The sequence below is a fragment of the Theobroma umbraticum genome, unplaced genomic scaffold (assembly GCF_002168275.2).
Source record: "Theobroma umbraticum cultivar Fairchild unplaced genomic scaffold, ASM216827v3 scaffold_459.0, whole genome shotgun sequence".
Taxonomy (NCBI): Eukaryota; Viridiplantae; Streptophyta; class Magnoliopsida; order Malvales; family Malvaceae; genus Theobroma; species Theobroma umbraticum.
Genome location: NW_018397286.1, coordinates 186,308 through 213,897, shown reverse-complemented (window position 1 = coordinate 213,897; position 27,590 = coordinate 186,308). Strand labels below are relative to the sequence as shown.

At 36.8% G+C, this 27,590-nt stretch overlaps 4 protein-coding genes and 2 pseudogenes across 4 annotated transcripts; 5 read left to right on the top strand and 1 right to left on the bottom strand.

Annotated features, from left to right (window-relative positions):
• Nucleotides 1–7,476: 7,476 nt before the first annotated feature.
• Nucleotides 7,477–12,163, top strand: LOC110428509 (DEA(D/H)-box RNA helicase family protein). The gene is made up of 8 exons (XM_021444353.2): nt 7,477–7,833; nt 8,678–9,234; nt 9,414–9,608; nt 10,411–10,598; nt 10,760–10,973; nt 11,122–11,250; nt 11,360–11,535; nt 11,682–12,163. The coding sequence occupies exons 1-8, from the start codon at nt 7,611–7,613 to the stop codon at nt 11,917–11,919; spliced, it is 1,920 nt and encodes a 639-aa protein (XP_021300028.1). The 5' UTR covers nt 7,477–7,610; the 3' UTR covers nt 11,920–12,163.
• Nucleotides 12,164–12,691: 528 nt separating this feature from the next.
• On the top strand, nt 12,692–15,009 carry LOC110428517 (glycine-rich protein). Its single transcript, XM_021444360.2, has 3 exons — nt 12,692–12,872; nt 13,792–13,963; nt 14,560–15,009. Exons 1-3 carry the CDS (start codon nt 12,695–12,697, stop codon nt 14,651–14,653), a joined length of 444 nt encoding a protein of 147 aa, XP_021300035.1. The 5' UTR covers nt 12,692–12,694; the 3' UTR covers nt 14,654–15,009.
• A 606-nt stretch (nt 15,010–15,615) lies between these two features.
• LHCB5 (light harvesting complex of photosystem II 5) lies at nt 15,616–17,246 on the top strand. The gene is made up of 6 exons (XM_021444357.2): nt 15,616–15,908; nt 16,008–16,092; nt 16,213–16,263; nt 16,387–16,507; nt 16,613–16,747; nt 16,837–17,246. The coding sequence occupies exons 1-6, from the start codon at nt 15,686–15,688 to the stop codon at nt 17,095–17,097; spliced, it is 876 nt and encodes a 291-aa protein (XP_021300032.1). The 5' UTR covers nt 15,616–15,685; the 3' UTR covers nt 17,098–17,246.
• Nucleotides 17,247–17,658: 412 nt separating this feature from the next.
• LOC110428511 (putative carboxylesterase 18 pseudogene) lies at nt 17,659–19,916 on the top strand (annotated as a pseudogene).
• Nucleotides 19,917–20,774: 858 nt separating this feature from the next.
• Nucleotides 20,775–24,409, bottom strand: LOC110428510 (Tetratricopeptide repeat (TPR)-like superfamily protein). Its single transcript, XM_021444354.1, has one exon. The coding sequence runs from the start codon at nt 24,407–24,409 to the stop codon at nt 21,821–21,823; it is 2,589 nt and encodes an 862-aa protein (XP_021300029.1). The 3' UTR covers nt 20,775–21,820.
• Nucleotides 24,410–25,129: 720 nt separating this feature from the next.
• LOC110428519 (putative carboxylesterase 18 pseudogene) lies at nt 25,130–26,272 on the top strand (annotated as a pseudogene).
• Nucleotides 26,273–27,590: the final 1,318 nt, after the last annotated feature.

Below are 27,590 nucleotides of genomic sequence, written 5' to 3'. Positions count from 1 at the left end.
AATTCTTACCAATAGTTCCTATACCATGAATTTTACCTTTTGAGTCATCTCCAAATAATACAGTACTTCCCTTTTTCTTGTCCAGCTAAGCAAACAATATTTCATTTCTAGTCATGTGTCTTGAGCAGCCACTGTCCATGTACCATGGTTACTTCTTTTTTAGTTGAGCTCTTGAACATATGTCTTTTCAGTTAGGCTCAACCTGCAAGATAGATTTTTAGTTTTTCTTAACAGATACCCATACCTTGATGGGTCCTTAAAGGTTAGCTGCTACATAAGATCTTTTTGGAACCCAAATCCTTTTTGTTTTTTGCATGCTTCTGTTTCTATAACAATTATAAGATAGGTGACCAAGTTTATCATAAATATAACACCTAGGAGAAACATTAACTGAACTTTTCTTGAAATATGTGTTTCTTCTTGATGTTTCATTTCTTACATTCTTAAGAGTAGTATTTTCATTAATAGCTTTTTGCAAAGCTTCAGTTTTATTTTTCAATTCTTATTTCAGAATTTCATAATCTGTTTTTGAGTTTTCTAGTTCAATTTGAAGTAAATTTCTTTGTTCAAAAACAGAGCAGAAATTATGTTTTACCCTTTCTAAATCATTCATTTTCAAGAGATTAAGTCTTTCTTTTCAAAGCTTTACATTTTGATGCAAGTTTTTCATACTTATCATAAAGACATTCATATTTGTCTTGAAGTTCATTAATAGAAATATCACAAGAAGCAGAACATACCTCAGATTCATCATCTCATCAATCATAAATTTGCTCTTTCTTCCACTTTCTCTTCTTTAGCATTTGAGCTTGAAACATCATTGTTTGACTAGGTTGCAGCCACCATTGCCTTCTTCTACTTTCTATTTTTCTTAGGAGTTTCTTCCTTCAGTAAGGGGTATTCTAACCTGAAGTGTCTCAGCTTATTGCATTCAAAGCATATAACCTCTTTTTTTTTGTTGGATTCATTTTTATTTCTGGCTTTCCATAAAGAACCTTGATCTCTTTTGTACCCTTTCTTAGCCAATCTCCTATCACTTTGCCCCATAAGTTTTCTAAATCTTCTTGCTATCATAGCCAATTCTTCATCATCATCACAGGATAAGTTGTTCAATTCTTTTTCAAGAATGCTAGCTTTTAAGGCAATGCTTTTCTTCTTTTCTTCTTTTCTTTTTCTTTTCTCTTGTTTTCTTCTTCCTCGTCCTTAAGCTCCAGCACATGAGTGAGAAGAGACCCATAAATTTTATCAAGTGTGATGACATTTAAGTCTTTGGCTTCACGAATAGCAGTCACTTTTGACTTCCAATTTTTTAGTAGGCTTCTAAGAAGTCTTTTGACAATTTCATGTTCAGGAATTGATTTGCCTAGCTAACTGAGTTTATTGGTGATGTTAGTGAACCTATCAAGTATGTTGGTGATATCTTTACCAGGTTTCATCTTAAACATCTCATAATTGTGGGTTAAAAAAGCTATTTTGGACTCCTTAACTTGAGGAATTTCATCATGGAGAATTCTAAGTTTGTCCCACATTTGTTTAGTTATGGTACAACTTAACACTTTGTTAAACTTAGTAGGAATTAGGGCACTGTGTAAAGTGTTTGTTGCCTTAAAGTTTGTCTAGACTCTTTTGGTTTCAGCTTCAGTCCATTCAACCCTTGGCTTGGGAATCGTTTCATTTGTCACTACATTTATGGTTGAAGGAATGAAGGGTCCATCAGTGATGACATCCCACATTTCATAGTTTATTGCCCTTATATAAATAGACATTCTTGTGCTCCAATAGGGGTAGTTTGATCCATCAAACAGAGGTGGTTTATTTGTGGACTGTCCTTCAGCAACTACAGATTTTTGAAGAGCCATTTGGTTTTCCCTTAAGATGTTAAGCCTTGAGAATGACAGATATAACTCTGATATCACTTATTGGTCTCAAATAAATATGTTAAAGGGAGGTAAATAGTACTTCTTAGCTCTTACTAAATTTGACCTCTAATTGGGGGCAAGTTAAAGCTCAATAAAGAGAAATTACATGCAAGATGAAGGAATAATCTAACAAAGAATGAAATGAAAAATAAAACAGGGAAGACAATACACAAAGATTTATAGTGATTCGGTCAAAGACCTACATCCACTACCTTGATTGTTCAACCAAGGATTTTTCAAACCAAATCACTATAAATAGTGAAATTGCCTAGCTTTTACTAAGTTTTTACAATGTCTTTTCACAAGCTCAGCCACAATCTTTAACAATGATTTTTTTCGAAATCAACCAAAACCTAAAACTAACTTTTCTTAGGCTAGGTTAAAATCTATACACTCAATCAAGTTAACCCAAGCTTGATTAATCCCCTTAGAGTGTTTCGCATACTCTAAGCAATCAAGAAAAAAAGAAATAAAGAAATACCTATGATCGCTAACTTGATTTGTATGGTACAAAATGAAGTGCTTAACTCTATTACAAAGATTGGAGTGAAATACAGAAAGTATGTAGAGAGTTTTTGATATTTTTAAGCTCTTTTTGATCTTAGAAGCCTTCAAAATTGATTCATAGCCTTTAGGAGTGCCTTATATGCTTGAAAAATTAGCTCTGATGGCTATTAAACAGATTCTGACCATTGAAAATAGTTTGGAGGCAGTTCTAGCCATTAATCTATCTTTAAGCATTCAAATTCAAATTTTCATATAGAAAGCTCTTAGTTGACTAACATTACTACTTAGTCAATTAAGTCGTCTCTATCTCTGAACCCAGTTTCTGACAGTAAGCTCTTAGTCGACTAACATAACTTCTTGGTCGATTAAGTCATTTCTGTTTTTGAACTCAGTTTCTAACAGTAAGCTCTTGATAAATTATTTGCTTTTGAATGATTAATATATTATTTAACATTTAATTTTTATCCTGCACACTCAAGTAGAAAAGTTAGACATAGATAAATGGGAATGTTTTATTACCATCAAAACCTAATGGAGCCAACATAAACAACCTATTGCATAAAAAAAAAATTTACCTTTGAACTCATCCAAATCTTTGTGTAACATTGGCAATTCCTTTTCGAAATCACTAAATTTTATGAATCCATTATTAATGATTTTAAATTGATTGCATAAACTGGTAATTATACGATTATCTTCCATAAAAGCAATAGGGGTCCCCTCAACTGACAAACCAATAATGATTGACATTGTCTTAGATGTCAATGGAATGTCATAATCATATAATTTCAAACACCGCTTGTTTAAGTCTACAATTTCAATCAACCACAAACAAAGATCCATGTTTAGTTTATAGTCTTGTAGATGAATCAAGCCTCCAAGTCCCATACTACGAATTGAATCATTATATTTAGAACCAATATTTTGCAATAACTTGTAGAACCGGAAAGGACTACAACCTGTATCCAAGCAATCTTACATTACATTAAAATTATAATATAATAGTATCAGTGTCATAAATAAACAAAATGTATTGTAGCATTCACCATTTTCCTTTTTGACCAACATTACTAATTTTATAGTTATAAATCTTTAATAAAATTGGTAAAAATTAAACAACCAAGTAAAAATGAATTCATTAAAAAAATTGAGAAGAAAACAATAACTTTGTTTGGACATACCTGTAAGTTAAATAAAATATTAAAAATATATATCACTTCAAATATATATTATTCAAATATTTAAATTATAATAAAATAATCAATATAACACTTACCTTATTAACCTTTGCATTGAATTCTTTTTTTTCCTCCCGATATCTCAAACGATCTACTGTTGCTAAATTTTTAAAAACTAACTTCCTCTCATCGGAAAGAAATGTAAAAATTTTTGCAATATCTCCCCTAACCTATTAAAAGATAATTAAGATAAAGAAATTATTCATAATCATTCATTCAAATTTGAAACTATATTAAAATTATACATTTCAAAAGGGCATATTAATACACCGTATTTGTTAATTTCATCTTTTTGTCTTTTTTGTTTTCACCACAAATGGATTCATTGTCAAGAAAAAAATAATTATTATAAACTAAATTTAATCATCAACATAAACATCAATATATAATAAATTTCACAATGTAATAAACACTATTACTTACAATTATATCACATAAAAAACAGCAACATATGTACGCATCTTACTAGTAAAAAACAAAAGCATTCTTTGGTCACTTTAGATGACAAGATTTGTTAATGACTTGGCCTTTGTTGCCATCTATGTTTTCATGGTTTCGTCTTTTTTCAAAATGAAATCCATGCAAGAAATTTTTGTCATAGTCTCAACATCTCTCATTATTATTGTTACGCATTTTCTAACAACAATATCTGTAAAATTACATTACAAACTAAATACAATCAGCCTCAAACAGGATTATGAATTGAATAATTATTGTGACAAACATCAATAACAAAAACCAAAGTATAAATTAAGAAGTTATATAGAAATGTATGTTCAAACACAACCAGATTTTTGTTAACTTATAAACCATATTATTTTTTTAAAAAAATTCTAATAGAAAAGAAAAGAAAAGAAATTTCATAAATGCAGACTATCCCCATAAAATTTTAAATCAATTTTCATAAGCTAGTTATTGATATGAATGATACTCATAACAGTGAGTTCAAATATAGGAAAGTAACAATGATTTAGAAATTTTCTAAATCACCATGAATTAGATAGCATTATCATGTTTACAATTTAATTCAATCAAACTAAGAAGGAAAAAACTATCCCATATCAGCTCTCCTCACCTTGGTTTCTATTTGACGTGTCATATATGTTCTGGCTACTTAGACATTTCTCTCATTTTGTTAATTATGGTAAAATTACAGTTACTAATCTCATAGAAAGTGAATGACTACAATGTCATTTTCGTATAATAAAAAGGTAAAAGGCAAGAATCATTTCTTGATTGTGCCATGAAGATGGCCTAATTGCAAATCTCTTTATACTGTCCAGAAGCAGAACCACAAATAATACATGATCATTTTTTCAACATGTATAAAAGCAAGTAGTTAGTGCTACATTCTTCTTGTCAATGGAATATTAGTAGAAAATATAGTAATTTGAGCAATTCTTTTCAAGTGACAACAAAGGGATCTTTAGTAGTTTTACTTTTATGTCATTTTTTATCCTTTGCTAAATCACCAAAAAGATGTATAATTTTTTTAAGATGCTAAGAGATGTCCAATTTCAATTGGTACTAAAGAATGTATAAAATATTTGTTGCAGAAAAATTCACAAAGTGGGTCAATTTGGTGATGAAAATGCAGTGATTCCATGGATTAATGTAATAAGAAATGGTTTAAATGGTTTTGTCTAATTAAATCAAGGGTCATTTTGAATCTGCTCACAGATTGTGAAGCGATGATGACATGAAGTGCTTAGTTCTCATCACAGAAAAGAGAATTCTGGGTAGGCATTTGATTTGTAACAGGGGAAGAGAAGACTTCTTTTCAAGCAATTCTAGTTTCCTTGTATCTAGGCTGTTTGATCCAAAACCATTGTTTGCTACATGTTATTTAACTTTGGTTATGCTTGAGTCATTAGATTCTCAATTTTACATGTGAATTAAGCACATATATGATTATTGTGAATAACATACAATAACAGAAATGCATCTCTATTTAGCTTTAGAGAACAGGCCACTTATAGTCACTACAACATAGAGGGAAAAAATGTGCTAATTTTGCTGATGTGGCTAGGCATCATATAATACAAACAGCAAAGTGTTTTGTTCAATGCCATTGCCACTAAGTTTTGAAACGATATAGTCTCTTATACACCCACAGCAAAATTAAAATAATATAAGGATAAAATGATGAAATTGATAAATAAGGTGTATTAATACATACCGAAATGTTAATTGAGAAAAAGAATTTTATAAATAAAATACATATTTATGCAAGTCATGTAAATCTAACATGGAGTTTTAGTCAGAAGTTAGACTTTTGCATGAAATGTTTAATTATGAATTTATTTGGTTTAATCAACATGAGACCCCCTTGGATTGGGTGGTGCAAAGGACGATGCCCTCTATCATAGTCTTTGGTATATTTTTTGTTTGCTAATGATAATGATTTTTGCCTCTAGTTCTTCAATATTCGTTTGTTTGCTTAAAAATTGTTGATACTGAGCAAGAACAATCAAAGGACTATGTAAACTTGTTCAGGCATTGATCAAAGTAACATAATTTGGTTGGATAATAATGACTGATCAAACAAAAGGTTGAAGTTTAAGCCTCCCTTTATAACAACTTTTGCCCTTAATTTCCCAACAAACAAAACAAATTTACTAAAGATCATATGGTACAAAGAATTGTCATAACAAAACTATCCCTTTGACATCCTTTCTCTATGCAAATTCACACTCTTTTAATAGAAAAAACAAAAGGCAATTCATGAGCCACAACAAGCAATATATCATACCTGTTGGCATTGCCTTAGAAGTAGCCCTAGGTAGAGTCTCTTGTCTTGGAAACTTTTAGACTAGGGATGGCTTGCTATTGTAAACTTGCTCCAACAAAATTGCCGGCTAGGACGAAGGAAAATAAACTTGGTCAGGAAACTTATAATAAAATATTACAAAAAAAATTCCTCCATTAGGAGAGAACACATTTTGTAGGGGAGAGTTCTCATCTCCCCTGACTCCTCTATCAAAGAGAGTCTTTATCTTTCCTGACTTTTTAATTTTTTTAATTTTATTTTCTTATTAACCAGTTAAACTTGTTTACTAGTTTCTTTCTCAGTTTTAAATCAATGGTTGTAATTTAATCTTATACATTATGGTTTTTATTAATTGAGCTTACAGTAAGGTCAAAAATAATGACCTTATTGTAGAATTTGTCATACATTTTGTAATAAATTATCTATATACATGTATAAGATATTAACTGGTAGGATGATATGTAGTGATAGAAGTTCCTAGCAAAGTCTTACATAACATATTACCTTCATATTTTTGCATAATTTGGTTCTTTTCATTTTCTTCACTTTGACTATTTTTTTATTGCGATCAATTCACTTAAACTACTATTAAAAACCTTTGAATAATAGAAAAATGTTTTGATATTATTCATAGTTACTGTTTTTTCTCATAAAATATTGTTAATATCACTAACAACATTTATCTATGCATTGTTGTTAACAATTATTTTATTACTCGATTCATAAATGAAATATAATATGAAATTATTTAACTATTCAAAATAATTTTTAAATTATACGTCAAGCAAGAAATACCGTAACGTAGCGTGTGTCAGTAATTAGTAAATAATTATTTTATTAAAAGAACTCTTCTAACATATTGAAAAACTATTTCTATATATCAAAAGCCATATTTTTAAGAAAATAAAAATTAAATTAAAAATTCTAGTGTATATATTACAAATTTTTTAAAATAACATAAGTCCAAATTCTAAGAGCATATTTTCAGATTGGACCGCATGTCGCGGCTACAAGCCTGAAGCCCAAACCCAGCTCGAGGTAGGCCGGACCGGAGGGGATTGATTAGCTGTTGATGTGATTCCCGGACATTTAGCAGCGATTGAAGTATCTTTTCCGTTCATTATTATCCTGTGACGGGGCGAAGCGGTGTGATATTTGGAGGGAAAATAGAGGCAAATGTTGGCGAATGGTCACCCAATCCCGTTCCCAGTAGGAACTCCATTGGGATGGAAATGGCGCCCTCCTATGCATAGTTTGGTGCAAGTTAGACGTTGGTTTACAAGCACCTCCATTGAAACATCGGGTGCTTACCCCAAACAGTTCATTGTTTGCGGCGGAACTGACCCCAACCACCTACTCTCTCCTCATTCTGATTGGAGCCTCTCGCCTAATCCACCAGGTTCTTTTGCCGCTTCTAATGTTCTATCTTTGGTCTTTGATTCCAGGCCCTACTCACCCGCACTCTCTCTTCGTGTATCCTTCAACGTCTAATTAGCTATCTCTTTTGCTTGTTTTCCTTAAAACAAGCTGCACCATTAAACTTTAATCACGTTATTCCTCGTGCCTTTTTCAAATTCTTTATGATTGAGCATACGGTTCAATCACATTTGACTAGAAACTTTTCTAGTGCAAAATTGAAATGGAGCATTTCGAATATTTTGTTATAGCATTCTAGCTTATGTTACCAAAAAGCATATGCAAAATTAGAAGGAAAGGACTTGCTTACTTAGATGGAAATGGATTTGCCTTGAATCCATATATTCAAGGTACCCCAGTGATGCTGACCTTCCTTTTGAACCTAACTTGTTACTGCCTTATTCAGTTTGCACATCACTCACTGAGGTATGGTTGCTAATTTGGAGTACATGTTTCAACCCATAGACAAGTAATCCATTTGAAGATGATTCGTTTACCTATTCTTGGAGTATGGATGAAATTAATCTCTGTTTCAGAGAATATTGACGACCTAATAGTGGACAATGAGAATGAAATTGCTTTAGATTAAAATGCAACTTCATAATGTGTATCTAGCATTTCCCTTTTAGTGATATTGGATTATTCTCATCTTTTCACCTCTAACGTGCAGGGTAAGGTACCCTGTTTATTCCCACTAGATATACACCAGATTCCATCACTTTAAAATGTTATCTTTCCACACTGTTCATTGCTGAATGTTGCTCTTGGCATGCACTGCTTTGTTCTCTGATTCTCAACCTTAAGATTTTACTTTCATAATTTCGCAGATGATGAACCTGTGACGGCAGTCACTGGCAAGTGTTCTGCAGAGCCAGGTACAAAGAGATTGACTGCGGGGTTTGGAAGACTTAAAGCAAAAAGAGTAAAAGCCCTTGTCGAGAGGACTTCTCGGATGAAGCAAGAACTAAGCACCAATGATGATGAATTGGTTGCACAGAGCCGTCAAAGAGGTGTTTCAAGGGTTTTCTTATCTAAAGAACTCAAAGAGACTTGCCAAAGTACCGATACGGAAAACCACATTGAGAACTCTGATTTATCAGCTGATTCTATTCAAGCGCTTGATAAATCTCATGAGTCTTACCCCAAAAATGCTGAACCAGAGGGTTCATTTCGTGGAGGTTCTGCTGCTCACTTACGTGGATGGGGTGATGGGGGCTCCATTCATAAGCGCAAAATGAAATCACCTGACCTCCTAAAGAAACATCGTAAGCTGTCTGTGGGAGGTGACTTTTTTAGTCGAAAAACCTTTAGAGATTTGGGTTGCAGTGAATACATGATTAAATCTTTAAAGGAACAGCTTTTTGTGCGCCCTTCACATATTCAGGTATATTTATAATTTTTCATGACAACTGGTCCAATAAACAGTGTACAGAGTTTGTTTTCTCATGTCTTAAGATTTAATTTGCTTTTGGATGTATCATATCAACATTAATTAGTGAAATTATTGCTTTGTTTTGTCAAAAACCATTCAGCATAGGAAATAAAAATCTTGAATTCCCGCAGGCTATGGCTTTTAGACCTGTTCTTGAGGGACAGAGCTGCATTATAGCTGATCAAAGTGGCTCAGGGAAGACATTGGCATATCTTATACCTGTGATTCAGCATCTTAGGGAAGAAGAACTCCAAGGGTTTAGCAAGTCCTCCTCGGGTAGCCCTCGAGCAGTTATAATTGTACCAACTGCCGAGTTGGCTTCTCAGGTCAGTTTCTGTTGTGCCCACTCAATTGAATCCACTCAATACTGTTGCCTCATGGTATTTTTTCTTATTTTCATTTTGATGTCATCTTCTCTTTGCTGCTTCAAACAATATGACGTTAGCCATGCATTATGTTGTCACTTGTCAGTCTGGTATTTACATTCTCAATATGTTCTGGATATAGGTTGAGTACCTTCTGCGTATGGAACTTTTACTATGGTATCAGAAAGTCAAGATTGAATAATGGCATTATGCATATTGGATATGCTTGCCAATTGGTTGGTTAGATCATCGGATCCTTAAGAGTTTTGGACAACAGGCCCACTGGGTTTATGATTAATGCTTTCTTTTATACATATTTGATTTGTGATGATGATTGATGAGTTTCCTTTATATCCTTGAATGTATCTATTGGCTCTGGGTATGACTTTGGTAAATGTGGTGATTGAAAATTACTTGTTGCAACAGGTTTGCTTTTCTCCGATGACAATTTTTTGTTAGTTCACTCATGGCGTAATTCTTCTCTACTGTTTCAACATATATGGGAAACAGTGCAATTACACAAACCATTGAATTAGCTTTCACTGTAGTTACTCCACTTGTGGAGTGATATCAAGTTGTTAAACCTAAGGAGTGAAATTGCTTATTTGAGACTCCAGAGAAATTCATCATGTAGAAAGCTCAGCACACCTTGCTTGATTGAAAATTGAATATGTTGGCAGCTATGCAATTTTGTATATGCAATATTGTCAGAACCTCTCCATGGCAATATAGCAGTTGCTTAATGCAGGTTTGACTTTTGTAGGTCTTGAGTAGTTGTCGATCAATGTCAAAATTTGGGGTCCCATTTCGATCTATGGTTGTGACAGGTGGTTTTCGACAAAAAACGCAACTGGAAAATCTAGAGCAAGGTGCTGACATTTTAATAGCAACACCAGGTCGTTTCATGTTCCTAATTAAAGAAGGCTTCCTGCAATTAGCAAATCTTAGAAGGTAAGTTGAATTTCCTTAAAAATTGCTTCATCTATAGCATGATAATGCGAAGGGAAAGCAGTTGTTTAATTATTATTACTATTATCGAAAGACCTAGCATAACTCAATTTTAACATATAGTTGTGCCAAAACTAAGCTGTACTTAATTGCTTGTATTGCAGTGCTGTGTTTGATGAGGTGGATATACTTTTTAAGGATGAGGATTTCAAGGTTGCATTGCAAAGTTTAATAGATTCCTCACCTATTATAACACAATATCTATTTGTGACTGCAACTTTGCCCGTAGACATATACAACAAGCTGATTGAAGCTTTTCCCGATACTAAAGTGATCATGGGACCTGGCATGCACCACATTAGCTCCGGTCTTGAGGAGGTGGGTTTTCATTTCTTTGCTTGTTTGTTTTTACCCAGTTTGTTTCTTTATTTTATTATCATTATCATTTTAATTATTATTAGGCTAAACTACTAAATAAATGTTTATTACTCTGTAATGAATGTTAAAATCAAAGTTGCATGTCCAGGTTCTTGTAGATTGCAGTGGAGAAGGGACTTTAAAAACTCCAGATACAGCATTCTTCAACAAGAAGAATGCTCTTCTGAAGCTTGTGGAAGAAAGTCCAGTTTGCAAAACGATTGTTTTCTGTAACAAGGTACGTATGATATGATCATTTTGAATGGAAGGAAAACCTCTCTTTCATTTTCTTGATAAGCTAATTTTAGACTCCATCCTATTTTGACATTTTCCTTCTCCATTAACAGATTGACACCTGCAGAAAAGTTGAGAATGTATTAAAACGTTTTGATAGGAGGGGAGCTCATGTGCGAGTCCTACCATTTCATGCTGCTCTGGCACAAGAAACACGCCTTGTAAACATGAAGGAATTCACCCAATCTCATCCTGGAGGAGAATCTTTGATTTTGGTTTGCACTGATAGGTAGTGTTCCCACTGTCCAAATAAAATAAAAGATCGAGTGTTTTTGTGTTATTTTTTTTTTCCTACTTCATTAGCTGTGCTTTATGAAGATAAAGCCTCTGCCTCCTTCCCATTTCATTGAAAATATGTTCTAAAATTTATGGCAGAGCATCACGTGGAATAGACTTTGCTGGTGTGGATCATGTTGTACTCTTTGACTTCCCTCGTGATCCAAGTGAATATGTACGCCGTGTCGGAAGAACTGCCAGAGGAGCAGGGGGAAAAGGTAAGGCATTCATCTTTGTAGTTGGGAAGCAGGTTCCCCTTGCACGGAGGATCATCGAAAGAAACCAGAAGGGTCACCCGTTGCATGACGTGCCATCTGCTTTCGAATTGATGAGGTAAAAAAGCCGAGCGAGAAATATGTAGGTTGTGAAGCATCTCTTTCTGCAATTATAAAAAGGCTTAGGAGGCTCCCCTTCTTCTTCCTTTTGCTCTCCCCCTCTATATCCAAGGTGAAGAGGCCTGTAATGTGCAATGAGTGTTTGATGTTGGGATTTAAACATAGCTTGTAAAGCATCGTTTACACCAATGGAAACAAAGCAGTAACACCTTCCCTTCCATTATATATTTTCCTTCTATATTTGTATTTCTCTGGCTGATAAAGTATGGTTATCAGAACCGGGTCGAACGATGACCCGTTCAATCTCGGTCCTGAGTTACGAGTCTCGGGTCTATAACATTACTTTTAATATTATATTTAAAAAATTACAAATGATGCGCAAAGTAAGAAGATATCTTGAATAAACAAAGTGATGTGAAAATGAAACAATTAAAGCTTTTAAAGAAAAGATATTGCATTATTTACAAGCAATTAAATTAGAATTTGGAGAAAAAATATAGCATAAAAGATTACTTGGATATCACTTAAGGATGCAATTTATTTTATTCAATTTAAATTTAATTTTTAAAATAAAAAATAAATACCGAAATAACGCCCCAAATGGCCAAATCCAATAAATCTGGACCCGAAAAATTGACCCGCCCATTTGCCAAAATCCAAACTGGAAGTGAACCGGAGGGGAGGGGAGAGGAGAGGAAAGGAGACGATTCCAACGTAAAAGGGCCAGAGCTGGCAGAGATTCCAACTCCCCAACACGATAGATAGTGAAGAATAGAAATGAACAGCAACGGCAACGGCAGGAGGCGGAGAAGAGAAGCGGTGGCGGTGGAGGATGGGGAAAGGGGTTTGATATGGAAACTCCCGCAGCTTAAACTCAAGGATGTGGGCAAGGTTGGTCCTGCTTTTGGACTCGGCGCTGGCTGTGGTCTCGGCTTCGGCCTCGGCCTCATTGGAGGTATTCCCCTCGTTCCTTACTCAATCCCACCAAAACCCTTTCCACAAATTTGTCTCCTCATTTCGTTTTTCGTTGCTGTTTTTATTGTGTTAAATGATCCTTCCTGCTTTCCTGTTGAGAAAAAGAGGTTATATGTTTGAAATTAGCGACAGTTAGCCGATGCTTGACACAAATAAACTTTGAACTGAAATTTTTAACTGCATGAACTCCTTCTGCTCAGGGTCAGGGTTTAAAACCAGTACCAACCACCAAGTGGCATGCTTTAAACCCTTAAAAAAATGGATGAACAAATCCAGTGATCATTGGTTTGTTGATTTGAGTAATGCTCATTTGTTTACGAAGCTAAATAAATCCAGTGCTCTTTAGCAAGCTGTTCAGTTGAGTTAATGCCCATTGCTTCTTTCTTCCGGCTTGAGAGGAATAACATTTTGTCAAGCCTTTGCTATTGAGATATTATGTGTATAGGCATGTGTAACTAATTGATCAAAGCCCTTGTTTAAGAATTTCTGTTGCTGAAGGTCAAGCAATTGGTGTTAATTATCTTTGATTCTTAATTGTCGTGTTTTAATTTGTCTTGGAGAGACCCCTAAGATGTAGTCTAAGTAAACATCCCTATTGATTAATCTAGTAGTTGCATTAGTTTGAAAAGGTTAGATATTTTAGAATTATTTTGTCATAGACAGAGATGCTGGTTGTCGTTTGTGCTTTTGGAAAGTTGGAAGACTAGTTTTACTGCTAGATTTCTCCCTCTCCTGTTAATTTGTTAAGACCATTATGTTCCAATGAGTCTTTTGTGCTTCCTATTCATAGATTGCATGGACCGAAAGCTGCAGTTTTATTTATTTTTTTATTCTGATATTATTTTACTTCAATGTCTTGTATGATGATATGCAAAGCGTTGAATGGTTTTTCTTATTAGGTGCGGGCTTTGGTCCTGGAATTCCTGGCTTGCAAGTTGGTTTTGGTTTTGGTGCTGGATGTGGGATTGGTTTAGGATTTGGCTATGGTGTTGGGAGGGGCATCGCTTATGGTGAGCACCGTACATATTCTAATGTCGGAAAGCTGTTTGGCCACCAGCATCTTCCTGCACAGTGAGTAGATTTTCCTTTTATTTTTGTTTCTGTTTTATCTTTCTAAGTTGTTCATTTCTATAGGATCCATGTTATCAAATAACTCTTAGTCTCGTCAAAATGTCAATAAATGCAATACTAGTAAGCTTTTAAATGGATTGAAATGCATGCTTTTGATTGTGGAAAATAACTATGTTACTCTAATTTCTAGCAGAGCAATATGTTGATTTATAAACTTATTATCTCTGTTAGTGAAACAGGTTTTTGAATATTTTAAGTGTTTGGAGTTTAAGGTTATGAAGACAGGCTTAGAGGTTTTACTTTGGTTTGGAGATAATTGGGAGCAGGGGATGAAGTTGGAAATTTGTCTTTGTGAGGAGGGTGTGGACGTAAAAGAAACATGTATCAGAGTGTAATCAAAATAAAATTTTTTAAAAGATCATTATAATCTCTTTGGTAAAAGTAAAAGAACATTAAATTCAAATGAAATATAAATATTAGTTCGTTGATTCTAATCATAAAATTGCAGGACTCCTTAATTTGCAAACCAAAAGTTTTTGTGAATCAGAATTTTAGGAATTCATGATTATCAATTTTCTTTTCTCTCTTATCATCAGGGATGAAATTGGTGCTCTTATTGATGAGCTTGTGATCAATACCAAGAAGCTAGCCATAGCAGCTTCAAGGGAAATGGACAAGTGGAGAAGATGAATTGAAGTTGTCTTTGATGTATGATGTCAGTGATTAAAAGGACTCATGTTGGTTGCATAAAAACGTGGATGGATGAAATTCACCATCTCACCTGCTAGCACAGTTATACACCATTTTTGTATATATAAGGTTTAATGTTCCCTGTATATGTGTATGTGTATTTGGGTACAAAAGTAAAAAATGTATTTACTTCCCATATTTGTAAACAATTTAATATTTATTTTGGGTACATAGAGGACTATTGGGTCTTTGAGTTACATTAAAAAAATAATAGTGATAATAATTTCATGTAAATGCATGTTAGAAGGTGTTAATTCTACTGGTTTAGTGAAGTGGGTTTGAATGCCCTTGAGTCAAATGGATGGATTCAGGCTTCAAATTGTTATGCATTGTCCATTTCTTTACTTGGTGAAGTATTCCCTCGTTTATGCTCAAACCTTTACTCTCTCATCCCTTTTCAATGCAAGTTATATATTAATTTAGAATTATTTGAAATCTTCTATTTGAGCCTTAAAAAGGTGATATAGAATAGAATGATATAAGTGTATACCATAATTTTATTCCAAAATCTACATAAAAAAAAAAATCATTGCGGAAGCATATTTTAATAAATAATAAAAATAACAAATGAGAATGAGTGAGAGTTTGATTTGTAAGGGAAGCAGTTTGATTGTAATAGCAGAATATGGTTGAGTTTCACCATTCCCCTCATCCACACAAACAAAGGGATCAATGAGATAGGACAATGTTATCCAGAACCAGAATACATGGCAATCTTCAAAGGGTTCAGGAGCATTCCACGTCAGCATCATGATCTGCCACGTCAGAAAGGCCATCCTATCATATTCCAGCTTCAGATATCATATGTTCCACAGCCAACCAATCACAACACGTGAACCTCAATCCTAAGTGGCATCTCCACATCCACCACTTCTACCTTATGGCTACTATATTCATTCCCCTCTCCCTCTATTGTTCTCCACCACTTTTACTACTTCTTCCTAGTTTTGTAAGCCAAACCCAACCACCAAGATGGCCTCATTGGCAGCCTCCACCGCTGCTGCCTCCCTCGGCGTCTCCGAAATGCTCGGAAACCCTCTCAACTTCTCCGCTGCCGCTAGGTCATCGGCTCCTACAGCATCAAACGCTGCCTCCTTTAAGACCGTAGCTCTTTTCTCCAAGAAGAAGGCCGCACCTGCCAAGGCAAAGACTGTTTCTGTCTCCCCAGCTGATGAAGAGCTGGCCAAGTGGTACGGTAAGTGCAGTGGAAGCAAATTAATTGTTCATATCTCCGCTTTGATTTGCTGCATATAATGTGTAAATATTCAAGCATTTATTTTATATTAATTATCAGGTCCCGACAGAAGGATCTTCTTGCCGGAAGGGCTCTTAGACAGATCAGAGATCCCAGAATACTTGACCGGAGAAGTTCCCGGAGAGTGAGTTCCACCTCCACCTGCAAAATGTTGTAGTATAGTAGCATACTACTAGTAGCGTATGATTTATATATGACTAAATTTATGACGGATTGCTCTGCTTTTATGTGTACGTTCTTGTAGCTATGGATACGATCCCTTTGGTCTGAGCAAGAAGCCAGAAAACTTTGCCAAGTAAGTTTTGCTTCTTTTTAAACTTAGACTCGCGCACCGTACAGTAAGTTTTTCTCTTTCCTACCAAACAAAATGCAGTATTAGTTTGTCTGTTACTGAGTTGAGCTTGGGATTTGAGTGCAGATATCAAGCATATGAGTTGATACACGCTAGATGGGCAATGCTTGGTGCTGCTGGGTTCATCATCCCTGAAGCCTTCAACAAATTTGGTGCCAACTGCGGCCCTGAAGCCGTTTGGTTCAAGGTTTAAAATTCATTTGCATGTATTTCAGCTTTTGTTAATTGTTCATATAATATAGTTAATATTATTCTGTAATTTGTTGGGTGACTCGCTGCCTGTTGCATACAGACTGGAGCTCTTCTTCTCGACGGTAACACCTTGAACTACTTCGGGAAGAACATCCCTATCAATCTCATCGTTGCTGTCATTGCCGAGATCATTCTTGTTGGTGGTGCTGAGTATTACAGAATCGTTAATGTCTTGGTATATACTCATTTGGGATTAATTAACACCAAGTTGGAAATTGGTTTCATAATTTAATTGAGTCTGATCGTCTTCTGATGATGATGTAGGATTTGGAGGACAAGCTTCACCCTGGTGGTCCATTTGACCCACTTGGGCTTGCCAAGGATCCCGACCAGGCTGCACTGCTGAAGGTAAAGGAGATTAAAAATGGTAGACTGGCAATGTTCGCCATGCTGGGTTTCTACTTCCAAGCTTATGTCACCGGAGAAGGTCCCGTCGAGAACCTTGCAAAACATCTCAGTGATCCTTTCGGCAACAACTTGCTCACAGTCATTGCAGGATCTGCTGAAAGGGCTCCCACCCTGTGATTTTATTATATATTAAAATTTTCTCCATATCGTTTGCTTCAATTCTCTTGGTAAAATCTGTAATGCATTGCATTGCATTGATTGTACATCGATCAAACCGAGACAATTTCAAGCAGTTTAATCTCCAGGCTTCAACTTCACTCTTTTAACTCTGTTTTCATTTTATCCATATGCATGACTGGCACTCTTATCTCTTCAATGTTCACAATGTCATCTACTACTCTTGATGTGCTTTTACCAAATTTAAAGAAAAAAACCTTTGATCTTAATGTTATTCAAATTAAAATTTAAAAAGTAATAATAAAATTAATGTAATATTTTACTATTTTTTTTAACCAGATTTTTTAAAAAATTTTAGATTAATTTTGTAACTCAGACGAGTGGTTCATGATTTAAAATTTTTAATGTTGACACTTTTATAAAGTAAAAGTGGGTTATGATATTAAAATCTTACCGGCTTACCAATTAAAAGATTGAATCTTTTAAACTAATGATCATTTAAAAATTATGTAAAATTTCACTCTTTGTTTAGTTTATTGGTTAGGTAGAGAAAAACAAAAGAAGAATGTTGGGACGACTCACCAAAACCTTTGTTGGCACTCTTCTGTCTCTTTATACAAGGATAGCAGCCTCACCATGCAATGCACGAGTTCGTATGGAAATAGGAAAAAACAGAGAATGGTCTTCGAGAAGATGTGGTAGAAATAATACCAATAAGTCTAATTGAATGGTGCTTATTATATAATTTGGTCCAGCACTCCACCTTCCACTCTAAGCTCTTTGCGTTTATATGTTTCTGTCCTCAGCCGAACCTCATCATAGAAATACAAAGCTCAAAGCTATATATATGTAGAGAGAGAGAGACAGACAGAAAGTGTATTTAACGTAGAATTTTGTGGTATCAATTTCTCTACAAAAATGTCCAAGAATACAAATTCAATATTGCCAGATGTGTCTTGGAAAGAGCGATTCTACAGGTTCATGATTGGCTTCGGGGTCAAATTCTCTCGCCGCTGCGATGGCACCATCAACCGTCGCATCATGAACTTCTTCGACTTCAAAGCTCCTCCTTCCAAACAACCCCTCGATGGTGTCAAAAGCTTCGATACCATGGTTGATCCCACCCGTAACCTCTGGTTCCGCCTTTACATCCCCTCCACCTCCACCACCAATGTGCCAGTTATTGTTTACTTTCATGGTGGAGGCTTTGCATACATGTCTGCAGGTTCAGTAGGCTGTGATAACCTTTGTCGAAGGCTTTCTAAGCAAACTGGAGCAGTGATTATATCTGTCAACTACCGGTTGTCCCCAGAGTATAGATATCCCTGTCAATATGAAGATGGCTTTGATGTCTTAAAGTTCATCGATATTAACAACACCAACTTGGAAGGTTTTCCGTTGTATGCCAATTTAAACCAGTGTTTCATCGCTGGGGACAGTGCCGGGGGCAACCTGGCGCATCATGTGACTGTCAAAGCCTGTGAGTATGAGTTAAGAAACATGAAGGTCATAGGACTAATAGCAATACAGCCTTTCTTTGGCGGAGAAGAAAGAACAGAATCCGAAATCAGACTTGTTGATGGCCCCGTCCTTTCAGTGAAGGGTACAGATTGGCTGTGGAATGCATTTTTGCCTCAAGGGTCAGACCGAGACCATCCAGCCTCAAATATCTTTGGGCCAAAATCAGTTGATATTTCCAGGTTGAAGTTTCCGGCAACAATTGTGTTTGTTGGAGGGCTTGATCCATTACACGACTGGCAAATTAGGTACTATGAGGGGTTGAAGAAGTGTGAGAAAGAGGCATATTTGATTGAGTATCCAAATGCTATCCACTCTTTCTATGGTGTTCCAGGATTGCCAGAGACTGGTTTGTTCATGGGGAATGTGAAAGATTTCATACAAAAGCAATCTGCAAACAAGTGAGGTACCATTACAACGAATAGGACAAATTCGGCCTCTCACCCTCCATAGAATTAGCTTTTCGTTCATTTCTTTTCAATACATCCACATCATCATGAGCAATAAAGGGCAACCAAACTCGAAAATGTATCATGTTCTTTGTTCTTTTATCTTATGTGCAATTCAAAAAACTAAACAGATACATTATAATAAATTCGAGAAAATAAATTAAATTATTGATGTGAATGTTATATTTATCATAAGGTGTAGAACTTTCATCATTGAGCTTTCTCTTATTTATAAATATAATGTTATATTTATCAAAAGGAATCATCTTTAATAGATGGTAGCTTCCATTCAGTATAAATAAGAGATGATAAGTTATCATAATATATGTGCGCCCTCAGCTCTTACCATGCACCACCAAGTTGAAACAGATGACTCTGTGAGCTTTATCCTTGATGACCAATTCTTATTACTAGTAATACCAAGAGTTTAACCTGATAATATACGGCTTTCATATAAGAAGCCTTGTTAGACGGTCACTAGGGGAAAGTATCGGTCGGTTCGGTCGGTTTTTGGTCAATTTGAGGAAAACCGACTAAAAATTTTTGAGATATAACCGACCGAACTGCCATATTATAAAGTCGGTTTCGGTCGGTTTTTTTGAATGTCGGTTTCGGTCGGTTTCGGTCGGTTTTTGGTGATAAAATTAATGGGTTGACTTAAGTTGACTTGGACTAAAATGGGTTAAATTGGGCTATAATTTATGAGCTAAAATGGGTTAAATTAGATTATAATTTATGGGCTAAAATAGGTTAAATTGGACTATGATTTAAGATATTATTAATTATTTTAATTGACAATCTACATAATAATCACAAAATAACTAACAATAAAATAAAAATTTTCAATTTTACCTTGAGTTGAAGAATGGAAGACTGATAAGCAAAAGCAAGGGTGAAGGGGAATTAAGTCCTGGACTCGTAGTCACCGAGGGGAGGAAATTTCTGGACTTGAGTTGGGGGGGGGGGGGCGGATCGGACTCATGGGGAGGGGGCCGGGGGAATCTCGAGTCGTGGGAGGGGACCCGTGGGAGGGGGCCGGGGGAATCGGGAGTTCGGGCCTCGTGGGAGGGGGGCCGAGGGGAATCAGGTCGAGGGGCCGGGGCAGTAGGGGACTAGGGGAGGGGGGCGCCCGGCGGGAAATCAGGTGATGGGGTGTGGGGAGAGATTGGGACTTTGGGAGGGGGATTTTCTGAGGTCGGCGGGTTGGGAGGGAGAAATTAGGGTCAGCGGGAGTCGGGGTCTCGGGGGGTTCGGGGGAAGTACTAGGGTCAGCAGGAGCCAGGGCAGCCGGGCGGGGACTCATGGGTAGCATAGTGTTGTCGATTTTTCGGTCGGTTCGGGGGGGGAAGGATTCCCCCCGACGATCGAGCCGATCAGCCGACGAGGCCGATCGGCACAACCGACGGTTACAATAACAGTCGATTTCGGTCGGTTGGGCGGTTCCAACCGACCGCTGCTCTCCCCTAACGGTCACACAAGACTTTCTTATATGAAACCCTCAAAGAAAGGAAAACAAAAATACTTGTACATGTACCTTGATTCTTTCCTTTTTTGACACGGAGGTTACTCTAACAGTTGGCCCAGATCTCCCTGTCTCATCCACTGGTTACGATTTATGCTGGTTAGGCCAGATAGTGCAACAACACCCTGCAGGGTTGATGACTAAGTAGTTCTCTAATGAAGAGGATCATTAAAAACCAGAAACAATACTTATCAAAACAAATTAGTTATAAGCAGAGCCTTGAGAAAAGATAAGAAATAAGTTTAAACATTAGAAATTACATCAACAACAAAAGAATTTTACTTCTTGCATAATCCTTCTTCTGATAAGAACTTACCTTATGCTTCAAATCTGAGATTGATACCTTTGAACATTTTGCTAAAGCACATTAGCAATCAGTCTAGAGGTGACCACTCACTTGCCTTTACAAAATTTCATAAAATTAAGCCCTACTCCTTGCAATAACCTTGATTTGGGAACAACCATGAACATTTATGCAGGTTTTCTCCAATTGCAAATCATCTCACCTAACATTGCATTCTCAAAGTCTTTGAGGACCTTGCATTCTCAAATCAATAGTGGTTGATTTGACACAATAAAGTCAATCTCTGAGAATAAGTTTGGTTTTCCTCCTGCCACACCCAATCCACCTCATTTGTTGCATATCTTCATGGTTTACTAGTTAGACATCTTCAAAATGGCGATTCACCCTTTGTTGAGTTCAACTGAAACTTATATGTTGAACATCTTCTATCTCCTCAAAATGAAACATGCAGGAACCTTCTGCTAAGAATCAATTTGGCTTGTTAAGCGAGCCTCAAACATGGAGCATGGAAGCACAAAGCAGAAGTAGCTGCTGATTTCGAAACAAACTGAATTGATTGTGTCTAATAGTATCCCTTGTCTCTACTAAGTTATTCTTTCTGTTACAGAATGAATCAGAAAATGCTATTTCCTGTATTTCTTCATAAACCCATTTGAGAATGAATTCTGCCTCTTAGTTATGTCAAGCTTGTGTTGCTATAGAAATTTCTTTTTCCTGTGTTCCTTCATTAAAACCATGTGAGAACAAATTCTACCTCTTAGTTGCATTAATATCGTGTTGTTTGAGTCTAAAACATAACAAGCTACCCCTTGTACTCTATATGAAAGAGCAGACTCAAAAGTATAACTATCCTTCATGGTTGTGTAATCATACTAGGACCTCTTCAAGTACCACAAATTAATAACCCACCTTGTCATCAATAATCCAGTATCACCAGTAGCCTCCACATGAGCAAGATCCGTTCTTGAAATGATGGAAGCGACTTGAATCCCTTATTATGATTTCATGATCAATGATCAAGGATATGTAAGTAATGGCATTATGGCAATCACCACAGATGCGCAAGTTCTTGGTGATACGAATAGGCACCCCAGGAGATGAGGTTAAAATGCCATAGGCTAGAGCTAACTTCTCACTATGTTCAAAAAGAAGATCACCTTTCTCTTCATCATCCACATCATGAAGTGCAAAGTTCATCTCAGGAACATACCCAATTGCCTTAATGCGTTGAATCAAGTCAGCAAGAAGTTCATATATTTGTTCAAATTGTGGATGAGACCTGTCACCCACATAGAAGGTTGCAGTACCTTTCTTTCCTTGGACCCAACTCCAACCTGGTCTCTTTTTGACCCCTGAATGTTTCATCAAAGATCTGATCCTGGCCACATCTCTCCAACGCCTGGCATTGGCATATATGTTTGAAAGCAGTGTATATGACCCATCATTCACTGAATCCAATTCCTGCAGCTGGTTAGCAGCATATTCCCCAAGTTCCACATTTCCATGTATCCTACAACCACTAAGTAATGCCACCCATATTATTGCGGTTGGCTCCATGGGCATGCTCTGAATAAGTTTCAAAGCTTCACCCAATCGACCAGCACGGCCTAAGAGATCAACCATGCAAGCGTAATGTTCCAACCCAGGAATGACGCCAAACTCACTATGCATGTTATTGAAGAATCTGATTCCCTGGTCAACCATTCCTGAATGGCTGCAAGCATAGAGCACAACAAGAAAGGTAATACCATCAGGAACAAGTCCTGCTGCCCTCATCTCATCAAAAACCTTGATTGCTTCTTGACCATAGCCATGCATGCCATAACCAGTAAGTAGGGATGTCCAAGAAACTGAATTTCTTTGCTGCATGTTGTCAAACACAACTCTAGCAGCATGTATATCACCAGATTTCACATACATATCTATCAGGCAATTTTTCATAAACAACAGCACAGATTCATACCAATTGCGTAATATATAAGCATGAATCTGCGTACCAAACCTTAGTGCAGCCAAATGAGCACAAGCCATCAAGGCACAGCATATAGTAAAAGTATTTGGCTTCACAGACTTATCTTCTTGGAACATTTCAGAAAAAAGCTTCAATGCATCATTGGCTTCCCCATGCTGTGCATATCCACCAATCATGACAGTCCAAGTCACAACATTCCTATTACTTGGTGCAACTGAGTCAAACATGGAACGAGCCACATTTGTACTCTTGCACTTAGCATACATGTCAATTAGACCATTAATCACCATGAGATCTTCTCCTGGATCATTCCAATCATAGTTCAAAACACATTTGATGGCGTAACAGTGAGTCTCCTTCCCCTCAACCAATGCTTCAATCAAAGCACAAGCAGAAAGAAGGGACACAAGTGTAACAACATTAGGTTTGCAACCACAGAGTTGCATTTGCCTGAACACATCCAATGCTTCATTACCATGACCCCTTTGAGCATAGCCCGCAATCACAGCACTCCAAGTCACAACATCCAACTCGATTTTCTCCTCCCCCATCTTTTCAAATAACCCCAGAGCCTCCTCAAACCTACCAATCTGAGAATACCCAGTAACCATTGCATTCCAAGAAACAACATCCTTCACCTTCATCCTCTCAAAAACCTTATTTGCCTCATCCATCATCCCACACTTTGCATACATATCTACCAAAGCATTACCAAAAAAAACGTCCTCAAACAAACCAAGCCTCAGAGCGAAACCATGCAGTTGCTTACCATGCAAAGACTCGGCCAGAGACGCACAAGCAGGAAGCACGTTGACAAGGCTAACGACATCTGGGTGGATTTCCCAATAACAAGTCATCCTGCGAAACAACTCTACCGCATTCCTCGCATCCCTGCTTTGCATATAAGCGGCCACAATGGAATTCCAGGAGACAACATCACATATCCCTCGGTCACACATTTCGTCGAAAACCTGTCGTGCGTCGTCCAACCCACCACACCGAGCGTACATTCCCACCAGCGCGTTACAAACAAAGACATTGAACTCAAACCCAGTAGCACAGACAACAGCATGAACAGCTGCTCCACGGCGGAAGGAGGGAAGCTGGCCGCAGGCCTTAAGGACAAAAGGGAAGGTGTAGTGGTCCGGAGAACAGCCGAGGCTTAGCATCCTGCGGAAGAGAGTGATAACGTCATGGGAAAAGCCGAGGTGAAGGGAGCGCCGAATAAGAGAGTTCCAGAAGAAGACGGCAGAGAGAGAAGGGGTGAAGCGTTGGAGGAGGGAAAGGGAATGGGAAGGGGCATGGTGAGTAAGGTAAGCGGAAATAAGGTGGGCAGTGAAACGGTGGGAGAGGCCTTGGATGAGGAGCTGTTGGTGGATGAGCTTGGCTTGGACAAGAGATTTGCATTTCTGGAGGAGAGCGGCTGTTGAAGTAGTGGTAGAGAAGAGGGAAATGGTCAGGCTGCCGCTGGGTCTCGATTTGGAGCTGAGAGGAGAAAAGCAGCGGAGCATCCTATTCAAGTGGGCGGCGGGAATTTTCGAACTCATAAATACCGATTTTTTTTTAAATTAAAACTCTTTAGATATGTTTTTGAATTAGCATCCGTGAATAATTACTATTTTCACGACTATTAATTTTATTTAATAAAATTATAAAAATAATTTTAAATATAACAAGTAGGTTAAATTTGTTAATATGTTTAATCTTCTGATTGAGAAAAAAAAATAATTGAAACAATTTTACATGGCTCATTGTGAGAAAATTTAAACAGTAAATTAATTTAGATGCAAATGTATATATTTATTTACAATAAACGTAGTGATAATAGTAAAGAGGTATTTTCTCATTTTTTGAGCTGTGAAATTGGAGATTCCTAGAGATGCCGGCCAATTATTTATACCACAAAGCCGTATACAAATGAAAACTAATCTATATTTATAGATGAATACCAATTAGTTATACCAATCATTTATATATGCAAGGGTTTGATTAGGTTGACCTTGGAATCTACGTACGTCAACGGTATTTCTTTTATACGTATGACGTATTAATCGAGACAAACAGCAACAAACTAGTTAGTTGTTCGCCTTTGTCTTAATTAAATGCAAAAACTAATACTGGCCCTGTCTGTCTATCTGTCGGTCACCAACGAAGCAAATATATTATCATACTGGCCGGCCAGGGCTATGTAACACTAACTCCCCTTTCCTTTTCTGCTGCGTTGTTCTTCACTCCTTTAAATTCTTCTTATCTTCTTGACTTTGAAACCCTCTCATCTCATCTGTAGCAAACTCAAAATGTCCACCACAACCAAAGCATCGCTTAAACTTCCATTCAAAGTCAGACTTCTGCTCGCTGCTCACTCTTTCTCTGTAAATGCATTCTGCAGCTCTGACAGCACGGCCGTCAACCGACCTCTTATGAAACTTTTCGACCCCAAAGCCTCTCCTTCAACTTCAACGAAGCCTGATCATGGCATCGTGTCTTCTGACATCATGGTTGACAACACACGCAAACTTTGGTTCCGTCTGTACACCAACACCGCCGCTGCTGATGGTGCCACCACTCCCATCATAGTCTACTTCCATGGCGGAGGTTTTGCGTTTATGGCGGCCAATTCAATGGTTTACGATGACTTATGCAAGAGGCTTGCGCGTGAAGTTCCTGCTGTTGTTGTCTCCGTGAATTACCGGCTCTCGCCTGAACATCGATACCCGTCGCAATATGAAGATGGTTTTGAGGTTTTGAAGTTCATTGATAACCCAAAGTTTGAAGGGTTTCCAGCTTCTTCTGCCAATATCAAGCAGTTCTTTGTTGCTGGAGACAGCGCGGGTGGCAACCTGGCGCATCATGTGGCCCTCAAGGCTTGCGAGCATGAATTTTCCCGACTGAACCTTGTCGGAGTTGTAGAATTGCAACCCTTTTTTGGAGGAGAGGAAAGGACAGAATCGGAGATGAAGCTTGTTGGGACTCCATTAATATCAGTGAAGCGCACAGATTGGATGTGGAAGGCTTTCTTGCCACAAGGCTGCAACCGGGATCATCCAGCGGTGAATGTATTTGGGCCAAATTCTGTTGATATTTCACATTTATCGTTTCCACCTACCCTTGTTTTCATCGGCGGGTTTGATCCTTTACAAGATTGGCAGAGAAAATATGTGGAAGGATTAAGGAAATGTGGAAAAAAAGTGTACACGATTGAGTATCCGAATGCCTTTCATGGGTTTTATGGGTTTGCAGAGTTGCCTGAATCTTCCTTGCTAATTGCGGCGGTTAAGTCCTTCGTTCAAAACCAGTTGGCTACATGATATAGCTCGTCTTTCGTTGTTTTGTTTTGTTTTCATTTCTTCCCGACGAGTACTTCTGATATTGCTGGAGTTGTCCTGCTTCGTATAATTCGTCATACCTGCAATATAAGGAAAATAAAAATGAAATGATTCAATTCTCAAGCTTTCATAGACTAGTTATACCCGAACATTTAACTTATTATTTGGTTGGTACAAAATTTCCTTTGCTATTTGTTTTCTTTTTTAAACATATGATATTCTAAGAATAGGAACTTGTGAGAAATAGCCTTTTTTGTAAGTTGATTTCAAAAACAACTATCCATATTAAGTTATTTGTTTTTACCTAAAAAAAAATATGAGTAGACCAAAATGCCCTTAAAAATTCTTGGCAAATTAAGCTCCCGATATCTCCCCTCCTTCTGTAGAGTAAAAATAGAAATAAATACTCAACTATTTCAGCTTGCTTATCTCTCTTTCTGTCAACTCTTTGAACTGTATCAACTTTGTCAACTCTTTGTTGAGCACCATCGTCATCAGCTCTCTGAACTGTATTAGCTCTGTCAACTCTCTATTGAGCACCATCGTCATTGTGCTGTGGTCTATCTTTAGACATTCAGCCATATTGTCCTCAATAAATAGACCCTATAGCAGATATGATGTCAAGGTAAATTATATCTTGGATTAGAAACATGGCCCAAAATTGTTACACGCCATGCATCTATAATGCACATAGCATGTACAAAATATATTAAAAAAACATGTGTTAACACATAGCATGGAACATTTTTATTGAACATGGTGTGTAACATGCTGTGAACATGGTGTGTGATAACTTTTGAACTTGTGTGTAATATTTTTGAACATGACATGTAGCATTTTTTTAACTTGCGTGTAACATTTTTGAACATGACGTGTAACATTTTTTAAACATAGCATGTAACAACATGACTGATAAATTTTAGAACATGAAATGTAATGTGTAAAATGATTGAAAAATCAATTATTTTCAAAATTTTAGTGGGGGTTCCAATTGTGTGACTTGTGATAAGACATGGTGATCAGTGGGTGAATGGCATTTACAGGGGTGGTGAGTCACAAATACAAAGGGTTAGAAGTAATTTATCATTTACGGGCTTGATGAAGTTAGTTGAAAATATTGTTGGGGTAAACTCAGAAATTCACGAGAGTGAGTTATATGCATTGATTAGTAAACCCGCAGAGCTAGCACGCCCAATTATTTAAGACGATAAGGATGTTGCATTAATTCTGCTAGAACAGAGTAATATTCCGGCTGTGTATGTCACGATTAAAGAACACCAAACAAATGTTATGTCACGATTAAAGAACACCAAACAAATGTTATGTCACATGAAGAAGCTGTACATTATGGTAATCAACTCAATCAAAATGAGATTTACAATGCTTCACATATACCACAACA

Excerpts from the sequence above, each read along its gene's own strand:
- LOC110428509 (XM_021444353.2), top strand. The coding sequence starts at position 7,611 with ATGTTGGCGAATGGTCACCCAATCCCGTTCCCAGTAGGAACTCCATTG. Across the intron at positions 9,235-9,413 it reads TGCGCCCTTCACATATTCAG|GCTATGGCTTTTAGACCTGT; the intron begins GTATATTTATAA and ends GAATTCCCGCAG. Across the intron at positions 9,609-10,410 it reads CTGCCGAGTTGGCTTCTCAG|GTCTTGAGTAGTTGTCGATC; the intron begins GTCAGTTTCTGT and ends TGACTTTTGTAG.
- LHCB5 (XM_021444357.2), top strand. The coding sequence starts at position 15,686 with ATGGCCTCATTGGCAGCCTCCACCGCTGCTGCCTCCCTCGGCGTCTCC. Across the intron at positions 16,093-16,212 it reads ACCGGAGAAGTTCCCGGAGA|CTATGGATACGATCCCTTTG; the intron begins GTGAGTTCCACC and ends ACGTTCTTGTAG. Across the intron at positions 16,264-16,386 it reads AAGCCAGAAAACTTTGCCAA|ATATCAAGCATATGAGTTGA; the intron begins GTAAGTTTTGCT and ends ATTTGAGTGCAG.
- LOC110428517 (XM_021444360.2), top strand. The coding sequence starts at position 12,695 with ATGAACAGCAACGGCAACGGCAGGAGGCGGAGAAGAGAAGCGGTGGCG. Across the intron at positions 12,873-13,791 it reads CGGCCTCGGCCTCATTGGAG|GTGCGGGCTTTGGTCCTGGA; the intron begins GTATTCCCCTCG and ends TTTTCTTATTAG. Across the intron at positions 13,964-14,559 it reads CACCAGCATCTTCCTGCACA|GGATGAAATTGGTGCTCTTA; the intron begins GTGAGTAGATTT and ends TCTTATCATCAG.
- LOC110428510 (XM_021444354.1), bottom strand. The coding sequence starts at position 24,409 with ATGAGTTCGAAAATTCCCGCCGCCCACTTGAATAGGATGCTCCGCTGC.